Source organism: Ahaetulla prasina, chromosome 1 (genome assembly GCF_028640845.1).
Source record: "Ahaetulla prasina isolate Xishuangbanna chromosome 1, ASM2864084v1, whole genome shotgun sequence".
In the NCBI taxonomy this organism is placed as follows: domain Eukaryota; kingdom Metazoa; phylum Chordata; class Lepidosauria; order Squamata; family Colubridae; genus Ahaetulla; species Ahaetulla prasina.
The window spans coordinates 351,791,079-351,818,693 of record NC_080539.1 but is presented as its reverse complement, the minus strand read 5'-3'; the positions used below and the strand labels follow the sequence as shown (position 1 = coordinate 351,818,693).

Below are 27,615 nucleotides of genomic sequence, written 5' to 3'. Positions count from 1 at the left end.
GTAAGGTTCTACATTTAGGCCAAAAAACCCCAAAATGCACAGGTACCGTATATGTGGTACCTTGCTCAATAGTAGTAACTGTGAGAGGGATCTTGGAGTCCTAGTGGACAACCATTTAGATATGAGCCAGCAGTGTGCAGCAGCTGCCAAAAAAGCCAACACAGTTCTGGGCTGCATTCTGGGATAGAATCAAGATCACGTGAAGTGTCAATACCACTTTATAATGCCTTGGTAAGGCCACACTTGGAATATTGCATTCAGTTTTGGTCGCCACGATGTAAAAAAGATGTTGAGACTCTAGAAAGAGTGCAGAGAAGAGCAACAAAGATGATTAGGGGACTGGAGGCTAAAACATATGAAGAACGGTTGCAGGAACTCGGTATGCCTAGCTTAATGAAAAGAAGGACTAGGGGAGACATGATAGCAGTGTTCCAATATCTCAGGGGTTGCCACAAAGAAGAGGGAGTCAAACTATTCTTCAAAGCACCTGAGGGTATAACAAGAAGCAATGGGTGGAAAGTAATCAAGGAGAGAAGAAACTTAGAACTAAGGAGAAATTTCCTGACAGTTAGAACAATTAATCAGTGGAACAACTGGCCTGCAGAAGTTGTGAATGCTCCAACACTGGAAATTTTTAAGAAAATGTTGGATAACCATTTGTCTGAAATGGTGTAGGGTTTCCTGCCTGGGCAGGGGGTTGGACTAGAAGACCTCCAAGGTCCCTTCCAACTCTGTTGTTGTCATTGTTGTTATTATTATTATTATTACTATTAACAACCACCACCATTGTTGAGGCTATTAATTGATGCTGCAATAAATATGAGAAACAAAGTACCGTATAGATGCTACTGTGGAGAACCTGGGTCAGCAGAGAACCAATGAAGGATCCTTAAGGACTGAGCTGACCTCTCCCACCCTCCCATTTGATGAAATGTTGCAATAGCTAGTGATGCATAAACATCTGGAAAGACAGGCCTTCCCATTGCGTCTTCTAAACTAAGGTGTGTTGACACTCCTATCATGGAGTACCACAGGATGGAATGCCAGGTCTAAAGACTTTGCCTGTAAGAATTATATTCTCAAATTTTATTCCAAGAAAACATGTTTAGTTGACTGGACAAGTGGACATGTGGATACAAGTCCTTTTCACTGGCAGTACTAACTGTTAAAATATTAACCTCTCATTCATTGCCTAATGCTCCAACGGATCTAGATGTATGATTTTAGAAAGTTGTAGTTGAGGGCTGTAAACTCAGGTGATTGCCACCCATCAATATACCTTGTCTTGTTCCAGGCACTATTCCAATTAATAGTTGTCTAGTCTGCCTGCTTTTGGTACTTCCAATTCATCACTAGGCTGTTTTATTGTCCTGTCTCTACCACCAACGGATAAATTCATTTGACACCATTCTATGCACTACATTTACCTAAAGCTTAATATAACCTGCTTTCTACCTGAGCTAATGCCCCATGATATAAAATAATATGCCTTCTTAAGTAACTTAACCTTTGTAAAACCCCAGGAAATAATTTAATCATCATTAAGCCCTGGGTAGTAACTTGTAATGATGGATACCTGCATTACTTTCCCTGTTTAGGTACATTGAGTGTTCATAATATAGGGAAGCTAAGGATTGGGATTTAGCTATTATAGCCCCATTTACAAAAAGAACTGACATTTGCCAATGCTCGCCCATTAGTCTTTTAAGCACAATAAGTATGCTTGATCCCAAATATTTATATAATAAACTATTAGCTTGGATCAATTCACATAGAGTCTATTTTGGCAGGCTTTAGCATTGAACATTCTATTTTGGATGATATCAATATGCTGCAACATCTGGCTGAAAAATACTCATCTAAAGCAGGCTCTGCCTTATACACTATATTCACTGACTTCAGCTCTGCATTTGATCTCATTTCCAGAATAAGCAATAGCATAAACTCACAAACATCTAGACAGCTATTTCTGCACATGTATAATTTTTTCGAGAATTCGGGACTAAAGTTTTGCTTTATACTAAAGAAATTCTGACTCTGACTAAGGCAGGGATATATTTTGGCTCCCCGGTGTTTAATGTGTATATCAATCCTCTTGTGGCCGAAGTAAATTAGGGCATTGTTCCCCCCACAAACTAGCTAACGGGCACAACACAACCTTATTCTATGCAGAAGATGTGTCACAAAAATTAGCTGAAATATGAACTTTCAGTGCCCAAGTTCAGTGCAAATTTTAAGGACTATATATTAAGAGATCCCATAGGTACCTAAAATAGCACTAAGCAAGGAAGCAGGTATGATGAAAGAAGATATGCATGCATGACCAACTTATTAACATTATTATTTTCAGATAATTATAAGTCAACATGGAAAAAAACATCTCCCACCCCAAAATGGCAGCACTATGTGTTTTCAAGAGAGACCATTTTGATAATGGGGTATGGCTGAATACTTGCTGCAGTTAAGCAACATGCTAGACAGCTGCAGGTTTGGAATTCCAACTGGATCGATCTGCCCTATCCAGGAACACATTCCTGAGTAGTCATGCTCCTTTTGTAGGTTAGCTAGATATTCAGGACAACCATGACCTGGATGACTGAGAATCTCTACAGACTTTTAGCTCTACAATTTAGGATGAAACCCTTTGCATCACGTGGGAGTAGGAATGGATTTCCAGAGGAAAAAATTGCAGACTACAGGAACCAGGAGCATTACTCAGGTGACCCTGAGGACACAGATAAATCTCCAAGTGCTTCAATGACCTTATAAAAGGATGCAAATGTACAGCTGCCTGCAAGGAACATAAATCCTTCCATTCCCCACTATCCTGTCAGAGCTGAAGAAGCTTCTTGGATGAGAAGTGAAACATCTTCAAAGAAAAAACAAGAAAGTCCAGTTGCCTTCTAAAAAAGCACTTTTGGGGCAACCATGATCTGGATGACTGAGAATCTCTACAGATTCCTATCTAGTGAAATACCCAAACAATTGATTTATTTTATGCATAGTTGCATTTATCAGATTAATAAAGTTTTCATTTTCTTGAATATGCTATGCTACTGTCCATAAAATTAGACATCCTCTGATCATCTTAATGACCTAGCTATAATTTAATGCTGTCTTATTTTAAGTAAAATAGCATTAGCATTTTAAGCTTCTATATTGCCCTATAGTGCTTCACAGCACTCTGTGGGCTGTAAAAGCTGTTTCATTATTTTAGTTATTTGTTCGCTTGTAGAATCCGGGTCTCTAATTATAGAGTAATAGAATCTGAATTATAGAGAGACTTAAAAGCACACTAATTTAGTCACTATAGTGAATAGAATTTGTCAACTCCAGCCAATTTAATGGCAACAAAGTGAATTATTTTCAAGTCACGAATACTAAGCAGATGCATTGCATAAGGCATTCAAAAAAATTAAGTCTGAATAGTTTGGCATGATACATGAATCACTTTTACTCTAGTTTTTGTTAATCCATCAAATTCAGTTAATGGTTAGTCTAGAATGTCATGCAAACTCAGTAAATTTGGTCCAGTAAACATGGTTCATTTAACAGGGTATGTGTGTTGTACAAATTCATTGTAGTTCAGATAGTTAATTTGTGCGGTCAGAGATACACAGGACAGAATCCTGATGGATTAGCACTTTGATTATTAGTTTGGATACTTATTAAATAAGCATTGTAAACATTCTCCACACCCAGCTTACCATATAGAGTTGACTGACACTGTCTTGGCACTTGACGTAAGCTTCATAGTCTGCAAACACTTTAAACCTATACAAACGGAAGAAACCAAAAAGCGTGAAATGCTCTGAAGGCAATCTGAGTTTTAGATTGCTAGGCCTAGACCACTGGTTAGTCTTGAAATTCATTATTCTGGAACACTTATCTCTTTGGAACACCACAAATTCATTTTTGTTCTGAGGATTAGCTTTTGGGAAACTGCCAGACCATGTTAGATCAGAATGGTTCAGAATAGAAACAAACACTGTATTCCAGAAGTGTCCAGAACAATACATTTTAACGTATCTTGTAAGAAGCATCCATGAAAGCAAGAGAGAACGATGGGGAACAACCACACCAGTCTGTTTCCGATAATTGGGTACTCTATGATAACAAGCCACCGCCATATCATCTAATTTGTGAGCAAAAGTAAAATGTCCCCAGAATTTAGAGTTAGTCCACTGGCCCATAAGAGTGTTTCATCTTAACGTAGTCCAAAACCTTCTCCAAGAATAGAGGATACTGCAAAAATCCTTTGACAAGTCACCACTTGGGTGGGGAGTAACACATTTTCTTTAACAACTGGTGATCCCAAAAATTAAAACTGTGATTGTATGCATATATACTGTCAGCCTCCACTCCAATCTTCGTATACTTTTGAATGATTATATCAGTAGATAGAATGTGAAATGTTTATTTCTGTATTATAAAACTATTAAGGAAATGAGATGTATCATACCACCGTACAGGGTAAGGGAAAGGAGCCTATTAAGAGTGTCGGCTGACATAACAGGGGGGGAGGGGTGATTAACGACTGAGTGTTATCAGCGCGGGCTTTTCTAACAGACACTGCATTCCTAAGATGACTGACAACTAGAGACCTGTGGAAGAAGATTACCACGAGGGGCCGAGAAGGAGCTGGCATTGGCCCAGACCAGCCTGACCTCCTGGAGGAGGAGGGACAATTGGGGGGATATGATATGTTAGCCATATTTTGTCTCAGATCCAACTTTACTTAGCTGCTATCAAGACTGTAAATAGTAAAAGTACTTTTCTTTGTTCCAAATGAAGTCAAGGTGAATTCTTTCCTAATTATAGTCGGAGGTAGCCTGACATATACATACAATCTGCAACTCCACCCTGAATTTCATTGGTATGACAAAATGATTTAAGGGAAGAACATCATACTGGATTTAAGTTTCTTGGGGCTTTTTAATTATACGGACCAAAGAAAACTGACTTTATTTGGACTCAAATGTCTATCTGACAAATGATAAGGACACAAATGGCCATTTAAAAAACAAATCTGTAAGGCAACTTTACCCACCGGTCATGGTAGAACAACATGTTCACCAAATCTTTGAACAGGTCAGGTTGTTGTGGTGAAAAGAAACCGCTCTTGATCTGATCTATAGCTTGCTTCAATTCAGGGAGCTTGTCATAATATTCCTGAGCATGGTACCTGGTGAAAGAAGGTGGAGCCATTACTATTAGATGAGCAAGAGGTGTCACAGAATAGTCATCTTGAGAGCAGACCAGGAAAGGTGCACACCGAGAGTGGAAACGAGATGCAGAATGGCATTATGGGAAAGAATCGGGGCCTGTTTTGGATGGGGTGGAGGCACTGCCTCCAAAAGATGTTTTTATTTATTTACATTATTGATCCATCAAGTTTGTATGGCTGCCCATTTCACAAAAGAGCCAACATTGGATGGCATGCAACATTGAATTAAAAACAATACACATATACAAACATTTGTTTCTAAAAAATATATTAAAAGCACAAGTGTCAGCATTCCACAAAAACCCCTCACCAAGTAAAAATTGGGGTAGGGGGTAGGGTCCCAGCCACCCAGATTACAGAACTGATTAGACCAGGGGTCTCCAACTGTGGTCCCTTTAAGACTTGTGGACTTCAACTCCCAGAGTTCCTCAGCCAGCTTTGCTGGCTGAGGGACTCTGGGAGTTGAAGTCCACAAGTCTTAAAGGGACCAAGGTTGGAGACCCCTGGATTAGAGTACAATCCGATAAGAGAAGATGATGTTAACTGCAGTAAGGGAGCCATCACAAGCTCTCACAGGTCCCCTGGCATCCCCAAGTAGATGACACCTACTTCTTGAGGGACTACTGGGATGTTAACAGGGATGGAACTAACCTCGCTTCCAGGGAGATAAGATTCCAAAAGTTGGGTGCTAGGACAGAAAAGGCCCACCTCTTGAGACCCTGCCAAGTACCATTCCTTAACAGATGGGATCCACAGCATGAGGGTTTATTATCTTAAATGCTCAAATTTTTTCATTCAGAGCAATTAATCCATGAAAATATAACTCAATAACTATTTCAGCATTTTGACTGATTCCACCCATTCCCTCTTTTTAATGTGACATTAACACCTGGACAAAAAAAATGACTGTAGGAAGTGGGAAGTTCAAGAGAACATTCTATCTCCAGGCCTAAGTGTCTTATTAAGGCATGAATAGAACCCCCATACATATTTCATCCCAATAATATAAATTCGTAGCATTCATGGTGCTAAATCTTATGCCATTAAAATGTGAGGTCACACAAACACTTGGGTTTTCCTCTTCCATTCAAGTTTTGGAAGTCCATTTTACTCCAGGCAATTGAATTGTTTTCCTACAACCACTTGGGCCCCAGTTGAGCTGCTAACAAGTCTTACCCTTTCTGGTCCAACTGTTCCACATCTGGCACTCTCATGCCAAATATGAAAAGGTTCTCTTCTCCAGCTTCTTCTGCCATTTCTACATTGGCACCATCCATGGTCCCGATGGTCAGAGCCCCATTGAGCATGAATTTCATGTTGCCAGTGCCTGAGGCTTCGGTGCCAGCTGTTGAAATCTGCTCTGATAAATCTGTAGCAGGGATCACTGCCAAGAAAATATTATCTTAGTATCTGGGCATTCCTTTTCCCCTCATTTGCATTTTAATCTTCTTAATTTTTTAAAGCGTGGAGATAAGCAAAAAACTCACGCCCTCCTAAATAGTCCCCAGCAGAATAAATCATGCACTGACAGAACAGAATATCCAACAAACCTGCAGAATACTTGAGATAAAACATTTATACACAATCTGAACCCAATGTAACAGATGAATCACTTTCTAAACTGCGGAGTGAAGACTTAAATTTTATGGGGATAGTGGAGAAGTTCTACATAGGAAACTCGAGAAGTTGAGGTTCAGATGCAACCCAGGAGTAAACTACAGCTAATGATTAGAGAATGAGTCTAGCCAACTGGTTTCCCATGCTGACTCCATGTTACTGATTTGTGAACTTTTTGAACTAAGCCCAACAAAAAGACAAAATCTCTTGTGGTGGGTGCCAGGCTCCTTCATGTTATAGCTGGTAAGAGTGACAATAATAAAACCGGCCGATTAGTTTGGAAAAGATCTAAGAAAGCAGAGATGTTTCTGTTCATAGGAGGTTATTATTCAGCATCTTGAGAAATGTTACATTTCAAGGCCAGTTTTAACATCTAGGTAGGCTTGTATATTTGTTTCACCCTTAAAATCTCATTTATGGGGCCTAATTGAGGTACACAAAAATGAGAACTTTTAATCCCCTTTTTATGAAACAGTACAAAAGAAGACAAATTGTTATTATAAATGATTATGTAATACAAGTAAAAGAGATGCACAAAGTTTATCAATCTGAGGTAAGCCAGAGTATTTTGCTCTCCTTCAACTAACTGAAGCAGTCTAGACCAGGGGTCTCCAACCTTGGCAGCTTGAAGACTTGTGGACTCCAACTCTCAGGAGTTGAAGTCCACAAGTCTTCAAGTTGCCAAGGTTGGAGACCCCTGGTCTGGAAGATTCTGGAAGCAAATCCTCTAAATCGCAAATGATTTAAGGCAGGGATGTCAAACTCGCAGCCCACCGACAGGATGTGTCACACGCTGGCCACCCCCATGCCCAGTTTAGCGAAGGAAAAAAAAAGACATGATATGTCACGTGATGACGTGAGTTTGACACCCCTGATTTAAGGTGTTCTGGGAATGATCTGATCCTGAAAGGAGACTACTGGTCTGGAAAGCCATATGTGGAAACACTTTGAATTACTTCCAGGTGGGACTATATTTCCAAACACCTGCTCCCATGAATGGTGTGGTCTGGAGGAGGTTCAGTATAGGGAGTTAGGAAATATTTCTTGTGATTGTTGTTAACATTAAGTACAATATATGTATAGGATGCATAAAATCCCAGGAATCATTTAAATTCAAAATCTATGCATCCAGGATCCTTCCTAATCCATCGTTGGATGAAAACTACAGCACCACCCAAGGATTTTGTTCAAGGATTTTAAAGACTCCAACTGACAATTCCATTCTATTCTCTACACTCACCAGTCAGCACTCTGAGCTCATTCAATATATTGTCTCCCCGCTCCTCAATTCTGAAAAATCTTGGTACTTTCCAATGTGCTGATTACTCTTCTGTGTAGATGGTATTGTGCTACAGACTCATTTCCAAAGAGATGTTCTCTGGAGTTGACAGGGGAATAAAAGGAGCAACTCCCCATAACTCTTTAAAGCAGGAGTCTCCAACCTTGGTCCCTTTAAGACTTGTGGACTTCAACTCCCAGAGTCCCTCAGCCAGCAAAGCTGGCTGAGGAACTCTGGGAGTTGAAGTCCACAAGTCTTAAAGGGACCAAGGTTGGAGACCCATGTTTTAAAGCAGCTGCATTAGTCCTAGGATTGCATGGCAGCCACACGTTCACAGGAAATATTGGAGCTGCTTGAAAAAGCTGCAGATGGGTCCTATATTCAATGCTCTGAAGCCTCTTTTGGAATCAAATCTGAAATTCTGGTCAGCTCCATTCCTTAGCTTCTTAGGCATAGCATGACTATTGGTCATCAAACTGCTCTCTTTCCTACATATCCCAACCTGGTACCTCAAGATGTCTTACCTTTTTCAGCCAATGAGACTCTGTAATTCTCCAAAAAAATGACCTTCAGCTTGTTTCCAACCCCAGGATCATTGTTTACTACATGGCCTACAGCTGTGATCAACTTTATTATCATTTTAGCCATATGATACCCAGGAGCAGCCTGGAAGGAAGAAAGCAATGTGGCAGTTAGGAGTTGAGATTACGATAATCATGGCTACCAATTCTACTTCCAAGCTGAATAAAACCTGCAGAAGCAGCAGAAAACCAACCTAACCAAGCAAGCCTCTCCTGACTAGCATCTAAGGAATTGTTAAGAGCAGTATTACTCAACTTGCTACGCTTTCAGTTGAAATGGGACTACAACTCCCACAATTTCCAAAGAGGCCCAAAAGAATTTGGAGAGTTGCATAACTCCAATGCATCTAGAAAGCACCATTTCGAAAAAAAGTGAGCTAGAATGCATGGGATTTTTCATGGGGGGAGGAAATGTGGAAAATGTGATATTAAAAGCTGCATACACTTAAGGGGTAGTAACTTTTACAGAGAGAGAGAAAGGATACAGGTAGACGGACATAGAGATGATAGACAGATAGATAGATAGATAGATAGATAGATAGATAGATAGATAGATAGATAGATAGATAGATATAGACAGATAGAAAGAAAGAAAGAAAGAAGCAGACATTCTTGCCATCTTCACTGCTCTCTATATATACACACACACACAAATTTACCTTAGTGAGAAAACAAAAAAAGACTCTCTTCATGCTACTTATTTGCATAATTAAAAATGGAATAGTAATGAGAGTTCGGGATAGAGGCAGAAAATAGCATTTCTAGCAATGTTACAATTTGCTTTGCAGAACACCCAAAAGATGAATCTTGAGCCTCAAATTCATGACTCACTTTTCCTCCAATTATCACAGTCCTGGGCACAAATGGCTTTGTTGGATTTCGTTTAATGCCTGCAAAGGAGAAAGACAAGAGATCCTAAGCTTGACTTCTGTCCAGACATAAAGCAGTTGTATTTGCCTCTTCCAGCCCTCATCTCTCTTTGCTTCCCTGGAGTTGCTTTCTTTGAGGCCCATCATGTCAACTCAGCTCTTTCTTGAACAACTGCAGCCAATTTGGCTTCCTTTGCAATTTCTTGCCAAGAAATCCCCAACTTTAAGGATGCTGATGGACACCTCTGGAATTCTCAAATAATGTTATGAACATTTTCTTCAAGTATCTTGGCTGCCATTCTGCTAACCTCGCATTGCAAACTGGTAGCCTGACCAGGAGGGGGGGGAAGGAGGAGAGATTGGAATGTAGGGAGGAATCAGGGTGGGGGTTGGGGGATGGGAACCAAGTTGTGCTGGCCCAAGGTGTGAGACACACCAGTCAACCCAAGGTCAACCATCGGAACACAGAGCTGGAAAGGTGCAAATTGAGGGGCCATTACCCAAACAATATGAATGCACCTACCTGGACATTGACTGATAACAGGGAGATAGTGGGGGAAAGGGAAATTTAATTGTACAGTTTCCATGGGAAAACGCCAGATCCAGCTTTGCTACTTCTGTAACCACTTTGGCTTAGTAAAATATATTCTTGGTGAAAGCAAAGAGTTAGGAGTCCTACTTTACTAGATGACCTAGTAGGACGGTTGACATCAAGTGATTTTTATAGTGGACTTGGTCAAACCACAAAACTTTAGCAGAAGGCAAACTGGCCTGAATGGCCCCATGTTCTTTTAACTCTTCTGCCACTATGTCATTTTTCTAACTGAGAAGAATATTTCCAACCAAAGGACACAATTGAAATCACCCAGTTTTTATTTTCTGTGAAGGCTTGGAAATCTATGAGGGAACAGCCAGTCTAAGATTGACTCTTTTCCATACAAAATGCAACATCCCCATTTATTTTTAATTAAAGAAAGTTATTACCAGGTAGTCCTCAACGTATGACCACAACTGAGGTAAAAAAAAATCCATTGTTAAGCAAGATGATTGTTAAATGAGTCACGCCTGATTTTACCATCTTCATTGCCATGGTTGTTAAGCAACTCACTGAAGTTGTGAAGTAAATCACTCGGTCGTTAAGTGAATCCAGATTCCCTCATTGACGTTGCTCGTCAAAGGTTGGCTGGGAAGATCACACAAGGCAATCATGTGACCCTTGTGAAGCACCTGAATGTTGATCACATGACCATGAGGATGCTGTGTCGGATATGGGGGCCGGTTGTAGATAACTTGTTTTCAGGGCCTCTGTAACTTTAAAGAGTCACTAAACGAATGGTTGTGCGTCAAAGACCACCTATTAAATAAAATTAGGGCATGAAATTTGGCATTTGCCAAGGGAAGTCCCAAAGCTCCTCACTGGGAACTTGGGAAGTAACCCTTCTTCTCCCTATTCACAGAGGAATGGTGGAGGCATTTTATCCTATCTTAATGATCTCTGGTATTTTCAAGTGTCAGATCCTCAACACCGTGGACACTGTAAAGCAGGAGCCTCCAACCTTGGCAACTTTAAGCCTGAGGACTTCAACTCCCAGAATTTCCCAGCCAGCTTTGCTGGCTGGGGAATTCTTGGAGTTGAAGTCCTCCAGGCTTAAAGTTGCCAAGGTTGGAGGGCCCTTCTGTAAAGGAATCCAGGAGAAAGGCAAAAACAAAGTAGAACAGAAGGAATCACAAACCTGATGTATTACTGTGTGGCCCATGTTCACATTGTCAGCTTCTGCAGTGCTCTATTAATCATGTGCTCAATGAGCAATAATTGTGAACTGTTACACAACTGTACTAAAAATGGGAGGCTGTGCTTAGAATGACTGGCAATGAGCAGCTTCTACAGTGAGGAATATTGGGATAAAAAGGAATGTGATTCTGAAGTTTTCACCTACATCAGCAGCTGATGAGAGTTACTGGCTTTGAAAAAGGGTTCAAAAAGAAGCAAAGGCATTTAAGCCATCAGGCAGACAGGACCTGGAATTAAGCAGGGAAGCAGTATCTTTCCTTATGACCCTCACAATTTGAATAGTTCTCATTTTATTTCTACAGACTGTGCATCAAGATAAATCTTAAAATGAGCTTTATTATTCCCATTGATTGGTAGTGTTTTTGTTTCAGATTATCATCATCCTCTTTTGACAAACCCATAACCCCTTGTGGGGTGGAGTCTGGACAACTGAATGGAGTTGAGTGTTTACTGGCCGGATGTCCTTCCTGTTGCCAATGTGGTGTGTTTTTTCAGCAGATACATTCTCAGTGTGCCCAGAGAGAGAAATATCTGCCTCTACCTAGGATCGAACTCACAGCCTCCTGATTGTGAGGCGAGAGCTCCATCTCTAGGCCACCACGCCACTCTTTTGTTTCAGATTATAATTCTTTAAAAATTATTAGGTGTTTTTGTTTACCATTTGATTCTATTTTAAAGCAGTGCTGTTACATTTATGCAAGCAGGGAAGCTATAAACAGAATGCTCCGTATGCTGTGCCAGGCACAACTTTACTCACGGTTGTACATGGTGATCACATGTAGGCAATTCATGAGCTGCCGCTTGTATTCATGAATTCTCTTGACCTGCACGTCAAACATGGAAGCTGGGTTGATCTTCACTTTATATTCCTGCTCCAGGTACTGGGAAAATTTGACTTTGTTTTCCTGTGAAGAGAAAGCGAGGTATGACCATTCTTCTGGTTTTATAACCAAGTGAAAAGAAGACAGAACCAGCCAAAATCTTTTTTGCTCTAGGATGTGTTTCTTTCAACTCTATTTGCAAAGATCGACTAGCTTGGCAACGGAACAAGTCCTTCTACTGTCCCTGAAGAACAGAGGGCTCATCTACACAGTTTTCTTGCATCAGCAACAAAAATTGACTTATCTTATCTTCTTTTCTTTTCTTTAGTTTTTTAAAGTTTTTTTTCTTTTTTTGATTATGGTTTACTATAAAGAGTTATACACTTACAAACAGTTGAATATTATATGAATTGTTTTGAATTGCTAATATATGAATGATTCTAATGTTTGATAAGTAGTATATATAAAACTTTACAAATACCAATTTTGATAACGATTGGTTTGGAAATAAAGGGTTTAATTTAGAGGGAGCAATGAGAGAAGGGGAAAAAAGAAAGAAAGAGGGAAGTTGATAAATGATTAGAATTCAGGGCAAAGGGTTAAGATTAGATATACAACATAAATAAAAGAAAGAAAACAAAAGAGAGAGAGAAAAGGAAAAATATATTATTGTAAACATACGAAATGTGTTGGAAGAGAACTAAAAGTTGTATAAGTCTGAAACCTGACCAATACTCTGTTCAGAAAAAATGTATGTTAGTGTGTGCATTAAAAAAAATAAAAAACTTTTTTACAAAAAAAAATGTATGTATTTGCTTTTAGCTAAGGACATGTCTTTGAAACACTACTTCCATTTTGTAACCAGCCCACCACTGAGGGAAAATGAAGTAGTCCAAGGCACTACAGCTTGAGCATAAGGTTTTCTCCAGGAAAATGGAGGAAAACCTCCTATATGGACATTCTAGGTTGCATGCAGGAAACATTTTTGGGAGTTTGGTGCTCTCCAGTTGGCTTTCAGTTGGTCCATTGTTCAGGCTGCTTTCTCCCATCTAGTCACTGGGCTGTGAGCCCCAAAGCCACTTGTACCTCACCTATGGAGAATGCAGAAACTTATCTAGCAATTATTTTCTTGTGTATATGCATGCGGTTGTAGCCTGCCCACACCAACATACTTTGGTAGAAAGTGGGTTGTACTTTGTGAAAGACCAAATTGGAGTCTTTCCTGAGGTTTGTATTCCCTCTGGTAAGCAGAAAGGAAGAAATATGACAGATTTGCCCAATAGTGCCTCTTAAAGGGCCCTTATCAGTTCACTCCAAAACTTTTTTGAAACTCTTATTATATTGCAGTCTTCCAAAACCTGATGCTCTCCAGATTTCCTACCAAGCAATGATCAATTGGCATCCCTCTTCTAATTCTCTCTCTATACAATAATTTTCCAGAGACCCTGGCAGTGGTGAAATCCACATTTTTTTACTGCCGGTTCTATGGGGGTGGCTTGGTTTGGTTGGCGTGGCTTGGTAGGCATGGCAGGGGAAGGATACTCCAAAATCTCCATTCCCTCCCCAATCCTGGGGGAAGGATATTGCAAAAACTCCATTCCCACCCCACTCTGGGACCAGCCAGAGGTGGTATTTGCCAGTTCTCCGAGCTACTCAAAATTTCTGCTACCGGTTCTCCAGAACCTGCTGGATTTCACCCCTGGACCCTCCCTACATCACCTTGAACAAATTACCTGTTTTAGCCTAACCTGGTACTGGCATAATACAAATGATGCTCTACGTCTGTCACTTGAATCTTCTTGAATTTGCCATATATAAACAAAATGCAATGAAAGATCATCCGTAGATCATTTGGAGATAGAAAATTCTTTGAAAAGAGGAAATTTCCACCCGTTTCGTTCCCCTTACCTGCTTGACTTTGGCTACCTCTCTGATGAAAACATCATCATTCACAAACCGATGCAGCTTTGTTAGCTGACTCAAATCTTTCACATATTCTTCCCCTATTTTCTGTACGAAGAAGAAAGAGATTTCACATATGCATCATCTCAGAAGACACAGAACCCTTTAAGAATCCACAGTCATCCCATTGTCATTGCCCACGGGTGCTCATTGTGGCACCCACTGCATCTAAGCATATTGAGGCTCAATATATGTGGCTTAGGGTTGAACTGTGAAGTCCTTTCATTCTCTCTGAGGTTGCTTTCATTACCCATCAGGTAACATTATCAATACCTGGATGATGGAGGATGATGTTACCTAGTTGGGTAATGAAATGTCTGCAAAAAACCAATCAAACTCAGAATATACCATCTTTCCTTTTATTATTCAACAACTTATGCAGGGGGTGAAATGGTATCAAGGCCTACAAAGACCAAAGATGCTTTTTCGCCCAAAGATAAAAGGCAAAGACCGTTCTTTTGAAGACAGCAAAGTTCACATTCTGGACAGACAGGACCACTGGTTTGAAAGAGTGGTCAAAGAGGTCGTCTACATTAAAACTGAACAGCCCTCTCTCAACAGAGGGGAAGGATACACCACCATCTATATCCTGTTTATACCACAGCAGTTCCAAGAAGGTTCCACACCCATATGCACTATTCAGGCGACCCTGAGGGCTCAGATAAACCTCCAAGTGGCCTCAACGACTCTCAGAGTGCGAACAACCAGATGATTGCAATCCTTCCACCCTCCACCTTTGCATCAGAACTGAAGAAGCTTCTTGAATGAGAAGCGAAACATCTTAAAGGAAAAATAAAGTCCCTTTGCCTTTTCAAAAAGCACCTTTGGGACAACCATGACTTGTATTACTGAGAATCTCCATAGATGCCTACAAAGACTATTTAATCAGAATGATAGTCGATAAGTAGACAGCAAAAGCAGATATCCTACCTACAAAGTGTTTTCAGAGTTTTGAAAGGAGATTGAAATTGCCTGATTATACATGAATATGAATGAATATGAATGAATATTTTAATTTGTATACCGCCCTTCTCCCGAAGGACTCAGGGCAGTGCACAGCCAAAATAAAATACAAAAACTACACATACAATACTAAGAACAACCCTTAAAAAACTTATTCAATTGGCCACATTTAAATAAAATATCTCCCTATAAACTTAACAGAAATTTAAAAACCCATAAAATCAATTTAAAATTTTAAAAATTCAAGCCAGTCCAACAAGACGGAATAAATAAGTTTTAAGTTCGCGGCGAAAGGTCCGGAGGTCAGGTAATTGTCGAAGTCCAGGGGGAAGTTTGTTCCACGGGGTAGGAGCTCCCACAGAGAAGGCCCTCCCCCTGGGGGCCGCCAGTCGACATTGCTTGGCTGAAGGCACCCTAAGGAGTCCCTCTCTGTGAGAACGCACCGGTCGTTGGGAGATAGACGATGGCAGTAGACGGTCCCGTAGGTATCCCGGTTCTAAGCCATGGAGCGCTTTAAAGGTAACCAACACCTTGAAGCGCACCCGGAAGACAACAGGCAGCCAGTGCAGTCTGCGCAGGATAGGTGTTACATGGGAGCTTCGAACTGCTCCCTCAATAACCCGCGCAGCCGCATTCTGGACTAACTGGAGTCTCCAGGTGCTCTTCAAGGGGAGCCCCATGTAGAGAGCATTGCAATAGTCCAAGCAAGAAGTAACGAGAGCATGAGTGACCGTGCATAGGGCATCCCGGTCCAGGAAGGGACGCAACTGGCGGATCAGGCGAACCTGATAAAAAGCTCTCCTGGAGATGGTTGTCAAATGGTCTTCAAAAGACAACCGTCAATCCAGGAGCATGCCCAAGTTGCGCACCCTTTCCATCGGGGCCAATGACTCGCCCCCAACAGACAGCCGCAACTGCAGCTGACTGTACCGGGGTGCCGGAATCCACAGCCACTCCATCTTGGAGGGATTAAGCTTGATCCTGTTCCTCCCCATCCAGACCCGTACGGCTTCCAAACACCGGGAGAGTACTTCGATAGCTTCGTTGGGGTGGCCTGGGTTGGAAAGGTACAGCTGTGTGTCATCAGCGTACAGTTGATATCTCACCCCAAAACCACTGATGATCTCACCCAGCGGCTTCATATAGATGTTGAACAGGAGAAGCGAGAGAATCGACCCCTGCAGCACCCCAAACATGAGGCGCCTCGGAGTCGATCTCTGCCCCCCTGTCAAAACCGTCTGCATCCGGTCAGAGAGGTAGGAGGAGAACCACCGATAAACGGTGCCTCCCACTCCCAAACCCTTCAACCGGCACAGCAGGATACCATGGTCGATGGTATCGAAAGCCGTTGAGAGGTCTAATAGGACCAGGGCAGAGGAATAACCCTTATCCCTGGCCCTCCAGAGATCATCCACCAACGCGACCAAAGCCGTCTCCGTACTGTATCCGGGCCAGAAGCTGGACTGGAACGGGTCTAGATAGACAGTTTCATCCAGGTACTGGGGTAACTGACATGCCACCACACTCTCTACAACCTTCGCCATAAAGCGAAGATTGGAGACTGAACGATAATTTCCTAAAACAGCTGGGTCCAGAGAAGGCTTCTTGAGGAGAGGTCTCACCACCGCCTCTTTCAAGGCAGCAGGAAAGACTCCCTCCTGCAAAGAAGCAATTGTAATCCCCCGGAGCCAGCCTCATGTCACCTCCTGCGTGGCCAGCACCAACCAGGAGGGGCACGGGTCCAGTAAACATGTGGTGGCATTCAGCCTTCCCAGCAACCTGTCCATGTCCTCGGGAGTCACAGGGTCAAAACTATCCCAAACGGTCTCAACAAGACGAATCTCGAAACTCTCGCCTGGATCTACCCAATTTTGATCCAATCCGTCCCGAAGCTGAATTATTTTATCGTATAGATAACCGTTAAACTCCTCGGCACGCCCTTGTAATGGGTCCTCCCGCCCCTCCTGTTGAAGGAGAGAGCGGGTCACCCGAAACAGGGCGGCCGGGCGGTTATCTGCCGACGCAATGAGGGAGGAAACGTAGGAACGCTTCGCATCCCTCAATGCCACTAGGTAGGTCCTACTGAGGACCTAACTAGTGTCCGGCCAGATTCAGAACGGCTGGATCTCCAGGGACTCTCTAGGCGTCTTCTCCGGCGTTTCATCTCCCTCAGCTCCTCGGAAAACCAAGGAGCTGGTTGAGACCGATGCCAGGTCAGAGGCCGCAAAGGCACGACACGGTCCAAAGCTCCAGCCGCGGCCTGTTCCCAGACCGCGACTAGCTCTTCAGTCGTGCCGCGGGCCAGATTCTCGGGAAACGGCCCAAGCTCCGTCAGGAACCTCTCTGGGTCCATCAGGTGCCTGGGACGGAACCAACGTATTGGTTCCGTCTCCCTGAGGTGGTGGGTAGCGGTCTGAAAGTCCAGACGAAGGAGAAAATGATCTGACTATGACAAAGGTTCGACAACTAAATCATTTAAAATCAGATCATTCAACCATTGGCCAGAGATAAAAATCAAGTCTAGGGTGCCACCCCCGATGTGGGTAGGGCCATCAATTAATTGAGTCAGGTCCATGGCCATCATGGAAGCCATGAACTCCCGAGCAGTCGAGGATGCCGCGCCAGTTGATGGCAGATTGAAATCCCCCATGACCAACAGTCTAGGGGTTTCAACTGCCAACCCAGCCAGCAACTCCAACAGCTTGGGCAGGGCTGTTGTCACGCAGCAAGGAGCCAGGTACGTGATCAACAAGCCCACCTGAGTCCTATGACCCCACTTCACATAGAGGGATTCACACCCAGCTATCTGAGGCACAGTGGTCTCCCTCGGTTCCAGGATTTTTTTTAAAAAAAATTATTTAAAAAGCACATAGAAATTATTACAATAATTATTTTGCTAAGCAGAGCAACTGAGCATTTTTTTTACCTCAGCAATTAATTCTGCAAGTCCTGGGTTGCAAAGCAGGAGCCAGCGACGAGGCGTGATCCCGTTTGTTTTATTCTGAAACTTTTCTGGCTCCAACTCTGCAAAGTCCTTGAACCTGAGCAAAAAAACGCAAGAATACGTTCATGGAAAACCCTCAAGATTTGTTAAACAGATGTGACAGAAAACATTGGCCAGCCAATCTTTTAAATTTTCAACTAATACTAATTGCATAATTAGCCCACATTTTAAAAAAATACTTAATTTTTGCATAAGTAGATTGAAAGGCCATAGCAAGACTGGAAGCAACAGCATCATGGTTTTGTGTAATTATGTTATATGTAGTACACAATTATTTCACAAACCATTACTGTATTGATGATTTATTTGCTCATATAAAGTTTATGTTCACACGATCTGCTTAATTAGGTCATTTAAAGTAGGGGTCTCCAACCTTGGTCCCTTTAAGACTTGTGGACTTCAACTCCCAGAGTTCCTCAGCCAGCGAAGTTGGCTGAGGAACTCTGGGAGTTGAAGTCCACAAGTCTTAAAGGGACCAAGGTTGGAGACCCCTGATTTAAAGAACTAGCAGATTTAATAGAGTACTTGCACAGTCTCATAGTTTTTAATCTTGAATAGAATACGATTCAGTATATTTCAGGTACTCAGTAACTATGTAAAGTATGTTGAATATCCAGTTCATTATAGAAGAACAAAAGTGGCCCACATCCGAATCTTAATATTTAGCATAAATGCCTAAAATTATTCATGTGGGTGTTTAATTGTGGCACTCCCTGCAAACTATGACCTAAATTGAAAATGAAGGTGTCAAAATACTAGAGATGAGATAACTTTGGGAAAATTTGCCCTGCAGTCTGTCACCAAAGAATGCATATGGCAACAGCCAAGAATTTAATTATAGAACACAAAGTTTAGGAGGTCTGAAAATTATCAAAACAACAGACAAAATTATATATTAGCACAAAATCAGTAGCACCCAGAGTTCAGCCCTAAATCTCAATATTGATCCCACAGTAGAACATTCAGAACTCCAAATCAATTCAAAAACTTTTCTGTTGGCAAAAGTAAACGGAAATTGTCCCAGGTTGCTTTACACAAACAAAATACACACCACTACTCACACTTGAGATTTGACGATATCTGAGTGAATCTTTGCAACTCCATTCACAGCGTGAGAGCCAACAATGCAAAGGTGGGCCATGTTAATACGTTTGACCCCTTCCTCTTCAATCAAGGACATCCGCCTGAGCCGGTCAACATCCGTGGGAAACAGGGCTCTGATTTTCTGAGTATGTGTGAAGGTGAAAAGCAACATCAGTTAATCCTGTTCAAGTGCATTCCCAACTATCCCATTCAGTCTGGATTTTAGCAAGAAAGGATCCTTGGACTAACCACATTTTAAAGGCAAATGCTATGCAACTGGCATAATTTTTTTCCATTTCAATATGGCTACCAGAACAGAAGTTTCTTGATTGAATCCAAAGCTCAATCCAACTTTTCCAGCTTGAAAAGAGTCCCTTTTCAAGGGACTCTTTTGGGGGAGGAGTCAGTCTTCATAAAGGCGTTCCTTTACCTTTTCTTAAATTCATCCAGAAAATTAAGAGCTGTCAGAGAAGGTTTAATGAAACCCTACTTACATCCAAATGCCTCTGGTTGATTTCATAGATAATCTGCAAGTGTCTTGGAAGCAGCTTCTCCACCAGCTCGACTGGCCAGCGTTCAAGAGCTTCAGGAAGAACTGTGTGGTTTGTATAAGCAAAGGTCCTTGTAGTGATATCCCAGGCCTTGTGTTTTTGAAAGAAAAGATAATAAGGCAAACTGAGAAAAACAATTTATGTGATTATTCTTGTGCATCCTCTCCCAGCTCCTCCTCCTAAGCCATGTATTGTATCTGAGGATATGGTTTTCTTACCAAAATGCAGAAATCTTACATTACATTTCTTACTGTTGAGAATTGTGCATATTATTAGATATCAAGATCCTTCTCAAACCACAGCCTATTTTCTGGAGTGAGCCAATCCTCCCAGCTTTTTGTTATATGCAAATATGATAAGCATCCCTTCTATCTTCTTGTTTAAATCATATTGATAATGTTGAAACATAAACTAAGTCCAGGGCAGAAACTTGAGATATCTCACTATACACCTCCTTGAATTAGACATAGATTCATATAGTTCAGCCAACTAAATCCATCTGGTAACAAGACCATCCATTCCACATTATTCCATTTTATCATGAAGCTGGCTTTTGCCTTATTTATTTATTCATTCTATGTCTATAGCTGACCATCTCAGCCAAGTGACTCTGAGTGACTTACAATTCTAAAACTACAAAACAGTCCAAACTATTGAAAACAATACCGTGTTTTCCCGAAAATATGACATGTCCTGAAAATAAGGCCAAGCCTGATTTTTGGGGTGGGCGTAAATATACGCCCTCCCCCGAAAATAAGCCCTAGTGAAGGGGTGGGCGTGCCCAGCACAGGAGGCAGCCCTTCCCTTCCCCGGTCAGCTAATGACAGCTGGGCCCCTTAATCGCGACCCCCGGATCAGGTGAACTGATTCGGAGCTGCCTCTCTGTTCTATCTCTCCCTAGTGCTCTTGGCACTTGCCTGCCTTCCATCCCCCTTGCCTGCAAATTCCCACCCTACTTGCAAGAGAGTAGCTGCCCGGCACCTCTTGCCATGTAATGCCCACCCAGCGGACAACCCCCCTCTGGCTGGGCAGAGATGGTTGGACTAGATCAGGGGTCACCAACCTTTCGGACCTCAGGGACCACTAAAATCATAGTTTTAAATTCCGTGGACCACTAATATGATCTGCCTAATGATTGGCTGGGTGGTCATGGCTAGGTGGTCATGTGACTAGGTGGGCATGGCCAACTCGATGTCACTCATGTCCAGGGGTGTGTTGCCAGCCTCTACTCGCCCCTCCCCCTCCCAGTCACTTCTTGCCTCCCCGCCCAGGCTTCTTGGGGCCCCAACAGGAAGCAGCCTTCCACAAGAGCCTTCCTGGAGCTAAGCAGCCACCACAAGAAAGAGTTGGCAAAACAGCTGATTCAGTTCAAATTGGATCTGACCAAGAAGGAGGCTCAGCAGAAGCACCTCATTGAGGACTATGAGCATAGGCTTTCCAAGCAGAGGGAAGACCTGCAAGACTGCAAGGCCAGGTACCAGCGCCTGGAGGCTCAGTGGGCTGAGTTGGTTAGCCAATTCCAGGCCATGATGCAGTTCCACTGGAACAAGGTCCTCTGGCTCTTTGCCACCAGCGGCACTTCCCTCCAGCCTTTGCCCAAATCCCTGCACCAGGAGGCTGAAGCAGACACCAGGTCAGAATTTCTGCCCCCTCTGACCCACACAAAAAGAACCAGAAGGGGGAGGCTCTCTGCAGCAACACAAATGTTCATTGTATGTATCCAGCCCAGGGTCTGTAGTTTGAGGACCCCTGATTTAGTGCAATATAGAAAATGCAAATAATTTTTCTGTGGATCACCAAAATTTTCTCGCAGACCACCAGTGGTCCACGGACCACCAGTTGGTGACCGCTGCACTAGATGACCTCCAAGGTCCCTTCCAACTCTGTTACTGAACCCAATACCACTATATAATTTTAACTCAGCCAAAGAAACTGTCCAACGTTTTTTGGCTTTTCACTAGAACCCAAGAATTAAGGAGTGGGTGACTAACATAAGATAAGATAAGATAAGATAAGATAAGATAAGATAAGATAAGATAAGATAAGATAAGATAAGATAAGATAAGGTAAGGTAAGGTAAGGTAAGGTAAGATAACATAACATAACATAACATGAGTTGGAAGGGACCTTGGAGGTCTTCTAGTCCAACCCCCTGCCCAACCCCCTACACCATTTCAGACAAATGGCTATCCAACATTTTCTTAAAAATTTCCAGTGTTGGAGCATTCACAACTTCTGCGGGCAAGTTGTTCCACTTATTGATTGTTTTAACTGTCAGGAAATTTCTCCTTAGTTCTAAGTTGCTTCTCTCCTTGATTAGTTTCCACCCATTGCTTCTTGTCCTACCCTCAGGTGCTTTGGAGAATAGTTTGACTCCCTCTTCTTTGTGGCAACCCCTGAGATATTGGAACACTGCTATCATGTCTCCCCTAGTCCTTCTTTTCATTAAACTAGGCATACGGAGTTCCTGCAACCGTTCTTCATTTTAGCCTCCAGTCCCCTAATCATCTTTGTTGCTCTTCTCTGCACTCTTTCTAGAGTCTCAACATCCTTTTTACATTGTGGTGACTAAAATTGAATGCAATATTCCAACATTTAACTATAGTAGCAACTATAACTATGGTAGCAACTACAGTTCTAATACATTCAGATGTGCAAAGTAGGGAAATACAATGTAGTATTGTATGTGGCAGCAACTGATGTCTTGCCTACAACACCCAGTAGGTGGAGCTAGTGTGAATTTCCATCCCACAATGTAACCCTTTTAGCAGAACTAAATACCTTCTAGCCAGGGGTGTCAAATTCACGGCCGCAGGCTGGATGTGTCAAACGCTACCCAGGCCCACACCTGACTTAGCAAAGGGGGAAAAAATTGTGATATGTCACATTATGCCACCATGACGACGCAAGTTTGACACCCCTGTTCTAGGCTGAAGGCCACCCGTAGCTTTAAGTGGTTTGCAGGGTGCCACACTCCCATCAAATTGGAGGCTGGGCCAAGTCAAAGATCAAATTTAATTTAGTTTACATCTAAATTTAATTAAATATTTACAGACCCCTCACATCCTGGACATAAACTGTTTCAACTCTTGCCCTCAAAAACGACGCTATAGAGCACTGCACAGCAGAACAACTAGACACAAGAATAGTTTTTTTCCTGAACGCCATCACTCTGCTAAACAAATACTGTAATTCCCTCAACACTGTCCAACTATTTACTAAATCTGCACTACTATTAATCTCCTCATCATTCCCATCACCCATCTCCTCCATTTATGACTGTATGACTAAGATTGTTGCTTGTATCCTTACGATTTATATTGATATTGATTGCTTATTTGTACCCTGTAACTATCATTAAGTGTTGTACCTTATGATTCTTGATGAATGTACCTTTTCTTTTATGTACACTGAGAGCATATGCAACAAGACAAATTCCTTGTGTGTCCAATCACACTTGGCCAATAAAAAAATTCTGTTCTATTCTATTCTATTCTATTCTATTCTATTCTATTCTATTCTATTCTATTCTATTCTATTCTATTCTATTCTATTCTATTCTATTCTATTCTAAATCTTATTAATGGACTAATTAGTAGTTAATGGACTAATACCCCACCTCCTCCCTGTATGCATCTCCCTTTTTTGTTAATTTTTAAAACAGTTCTAGTGCAAATATTTATTTCATCATGTTGCTTTTATGATTGTAAGAAGTTTGGAGATTTTGATAGCAATCTTTGAAGCTATGTTGGAACTGAATGCAGCCTAAAGAGTTATTGCTTTACAATAGCCCTCATCACCATGGAGCTGTTATCATGTGATAAGATTATATCCTTGAGACAAACCCGAGGGCATTAGTATCCCTAATTAGTACCCCTATTACCCAAATTTGGAGAGCTAAGACAATGACTGTAGGATTCAGTTTGCTAGACTAGAGGTTTAACATGTTGCATGAACCATGTCATCAAATTAAGTGTTTTATTTGTTTGGACATTACATAACTTATTTTTTTAGATTTAGGGTTCAGCATATTTTATAAACCAACTTGTGTTTGTCTGAATGCTGGAAATAGGAAGCAAAAGAAGACTTAAAGCCATGGCACAGAGACTACAGAATTAGGCTGAAGCTGAATTAAATGAAGCCCCCTGGAAAACATAGTGAAGGTTTTGTAAATCCTAGACAGAGCTGGCAACAGAAAAGTGATCCCAACCTTAGACCAGGGCAGCTTCTCTATATCCAAGAAGACACGCATCAACTCAGGAATAGCCATGGAAGGATGTGTATCATTCAACTGGATTGCAACCTATTGAAAAACAAGAAACGAAATATGTTAAAAAAAAAGTTTAAGCAGGAAAATGGAATTGAATCTATCAACCTGCTGGATAATTGCAAGAAGTAAGGAGCTAAAAGCTAAGTCAAGCTAGGGAAAGCAATGCATAAGTACATGATTACATGCCACCATTATTACTATCACATATCTCCCAGTGGAACCTAATAAAAAGGTTCTTGGGCAAAAGTCCTGGTTAAACTACATAAGTAGTCAAACTATTCACAATTTGCTTTTGTTTTATTTGTTAGATTCACATCTTCCCTTTCCTCTTGGACATGGGTGTCAAACGTGCTGCGTCATGTTGCCGGAACATGACGTTTTGTGACATTTTTCCCATTTGTGGAAGTGGGGTGGGCATGGCCTGCGTGTGACACATCTGGCCCACGGGCCGCCAGTTTGACATCCCTCCTATAGGACTTAAGGTGGCCCACTTAACACTCCCATCTCCAATTTTATCCCCAGAACAAACCTGTGAGATTGAGTGGAGCTACAGTGTCTGGTCAACATCACCCAAAGAGCTTCTAAGGCTGAGTGAGTCTAGATATGATCATGGGTCTTCTTGGTCCTAGCCTAATACTTCCTGACTTCATCCCACTGGTTTTCTACACCCAAGATGGTATCTCACTTCACTACCAAGTTCTGCCTGCCAGACCATGCTATGTTCAAGCTAAATATATCACTCCAAAAGCAATGACCTGGTCTGGGAATGAATCAAAAGCAGTCCGGACACTTTCAGTAGTCCCAAACTTGGAGGCTTTGTACCGTCGGATGATGTCTTGTAAGGTGGCAGCTACCACAAAGTATTCCTGCTTCAGACGCAGCTCCTTGCCTTCAAAAAACTACCAGATGAAGAAAGAATGTCAGGTTGGTAAGAAAAATGCAAAGTGAGTCTGAGGAGGATCAAAGTCCATTAATGGCATTTATCACATGTTTATCATGGCAAAGAAATACCTGTCTGAACGCTATATTTTCTTAAATTGCCATTGCCCTTCTTGGTCCCTAAAGCATCTATGACATTATATAAGCAGAATAAGAAAAGCAGTTTGGGTATAAGTCAAAACCCTCAGATTTAGTTTTAGCTACAGGGACAAGGAGAGGCTTGAAGAAAAGGCCACGGTGTGGCTCAGGCTGTAAGATAGCCTGTTATTAAACACAGCTGCCTGCAATTACTGCAGGCTCGAGTCCCACCAGGCCCAAGGTTGACTCAGCCTTCCATCCTTTATAAGGTAGGTAAAATGAGGACCCAGATTGTTGGGGGGGCAATAAGTTGACTTTGTATTTAAATATACAGATAGGATGAGACTATTGCCTTACACAATGTAAGCCGCCCTGAGTCTTCGGAGAAGGGTGGGATATAAATGTAAATTTAAAAAAAAGTGGCATTATCTGTTTGATTTCAGCAATTTCTCTCTCCTTTGCAGTGAGCCAGCATGAGGTTACCTCCTTCATCCAATGATGAGCCCATGGGCAGCTATAAACAAATCAAATCTTTATTATAGTCCTGGATCAGCATACAGCTGTAGACAAAAACTGGGAGAGGTTGATTGGGGTAATTGTCCCTCTGATGCAATGATGGCGAACCTTTTCTGCACCGAGTGCCAAAAAGGGAGCATGCACGCGTGTGCGAGTCAGGGAAGCAACCTGGAAAAGGAGTTGCCCAGGGTGCATGTGCGCCCCTGAAAATGAACTTCCGGTTTCAACTACTGAACTTCTAGTTTCAGCCAGCTACTTTTCTGGGTTTCTGGTGCGCATGCACGTGACAATCAGCTGGCTGGCATGTATGCTCACTCAGGAAAATGGAAGACCAGCACTTCTGGTTTCCGGCACTGCCACATGCAAAAAGGCCAGCTGATCGTTGTCCACGCATGCATGCCAGAAACACGGAAGAGAAACGGGCGACGCCGCGCATGCCAGGCGACATGGCTCTGCGTGCCACTCTGGACATGCATGCCATAGGTTCGCCATCACGGCTCTAATGTGTCCTGACCCATGGACCAGACAAAAGATGCCAACTCTGATATCTCATCCGTATCATTTCATTTCTCTAACACTTTCAATTTTCAAAAGGAGTTGCAAGTAGTCCTTAACTTACAACTGTTCATTTAACATCAATTCAAAGTTACAACCTCAGAAAAAATTATTTACAATCTGTCCTCGCCCTTAGGATGTTTGTGCAAGTCATGTGACACAGGTGCTCACATTTATGACTAATTGTGGCATCCTACAGTCATTTCTAATCTTCCCAGCCAGTTTTTGACAGTCAACTGGGGAATTTGGATTCATTTAACTGTGTGATTCATTTAATGACTGCAGTAAAAATGAACATAAAATTGGGTCTGGTCACATGATGACTCGCCTAACAACCACATTGCTTATCAATTGAAAGTCTCATCCCAATTGCCCTCGTAAGTCGAGGACTACCTCTAATAACTTAAGAAGAAGTTAGATAAATTATGGGGAAAAGGGGGTTCAATCAATGGCTCTTTGTTATTATGGGAATAATTGAAGTATTTTGAATCTCTAAATGCTAGGGGTAGGAAGCAACTGCATAAGTGTGCTATTGCCTTCCTGTCTTTCTTGGCATCTTCCTGGAGACCTTTGATTAGTTCTTGGGGGGATTGGAAAGTTGGCATGGACAGTCCATTGATTGGACCCATCCATGCCGTTACAGTTGTAGTAACTTCATTTAATTAACTCTCTCAACCTGAAATATTGCAGAGACTGTGCAGCAACCCCTGATACAGCATCTAGAAACACTGTTGTTTTAACCAGTCATGTTTGACTGTTGCAGATTTTATAGGCAATTACTCTCTGTTCTACCCTGTCAAGCACAGCTTCTTTCAGTTGTTGGATGTTCATCTTTCTATCACTTTTGATATTATCTAGCCAGCATGTTCTTTGCTTGCCCCTTCTTGTTGAGTTATTGCTATAAAGTGTTCTGGTGGGATTTTTTTTTTACAGGGCAGTTCCCCTTTGCTTTCCCTAATCCTCCCCATTTATCCAAGCTTGAGACCGGCATGTGGTTGATGAAGGGTAGAAACATTACTTTGGGTTTTATCTGGTTAGATTATTCTAATTTAAATCTCAAGTGTTGGAAAAAAGGAAAGCCAGGTTAATAATCACAGAAATTAGCATATTTTCTCGGGGTTAGCAGCAGAGTCTATGTGCAAAATAGGCTAATAAGGGGAAAAATCCACACAGTTAACATATGCCAGAGATTTCAGCTTTACTTTGCAAGGAATTTATGCTTTTTAAAATAAATTGTTGTAGATGCCTTATGAATGCAATTGGTAATTTTGCATAAGTCCCTCCCTGTTTCAACTTCCTCTTTATACAGTGATATATATAAAGTGGTTCTGTTGTGGGTTTGTTAGGGGAAGTGTTGCAACACTTCCTCTAACAAGTTGTTTAACTTCTACATGAAAACTGTTGATCCATCAGTCTGGAGCAGTGGTGGGATTCAGGCAGTTCCACTTCGGGAGAACCGGTTGTTAACTTTCTGAGCAGTTTTGCAAACTGGTTGTTGGAAGAAATCA

The 27,615-nt window shown here is 41.9% G+C and overlaps 1 protein-coding gene across 1 annotated transcript in view; it reads right to left on the bottom strand.

Annotated features, from left to right (window-relative positions):
* The window catches only part of PYGL (glycogen phosphorylase L), a 59,761-nt gene that overhangs the window by 3,966 nt on the left and 28,180 nt on the right, over positions 1 to 27,615 (bottom strand). The window contains exons 9-20 of the mRNA XM_058163091.1: positions 24,775 to 24,918; positions 23,960 to 24,052; positions 19,693 to 19,839; positions 19,177 to 19,340; positions 18,038 to 18,152; positions 14,095 to 14,196; positions 12,123 to 12,270; positions 9,536 to 9,594; positions 8,648 to 8,789; positions 6,404 to 6,611; positions 5,051 to 5,185; positions 3,708 to 3,774 (exon numbers count right to left, since the gene is read on the bottom strand). Coding sequence (XP_058019074.1) covers positions 3,708 to 3,774; positions 5,051 to 5,185; positions 6,404 to 6,611; positions 8,648 to 8,789; positions 9,536 to 9,594; positions 12,123 to 12,270; positions 14,095 to 14,196; positions 18,038 to 18,152; positions 19,177 to 19,340; positions 19,693 to 19,839; positions 23,960 to 24,052; positions 24,775 to 24,918 — 1,524 coding nt within the window. The remainder of the gene's footprint in view (positions 1 to 3,707; positions 3,775 to 5,050; positions 5,186 to 6,403; positions 6,612 to 8,647; positions 8,790 to 9,535; positions 9,595 to 12,122; positions 12,271 to 14,094; positions 14,197 to 18,037; positions 18,153 to 19,176; positions 19,341 to 19,692; positions 19,840 to 23,959; positions 24,053 to 24,774; positions 24,919 to 27,615) is intronic.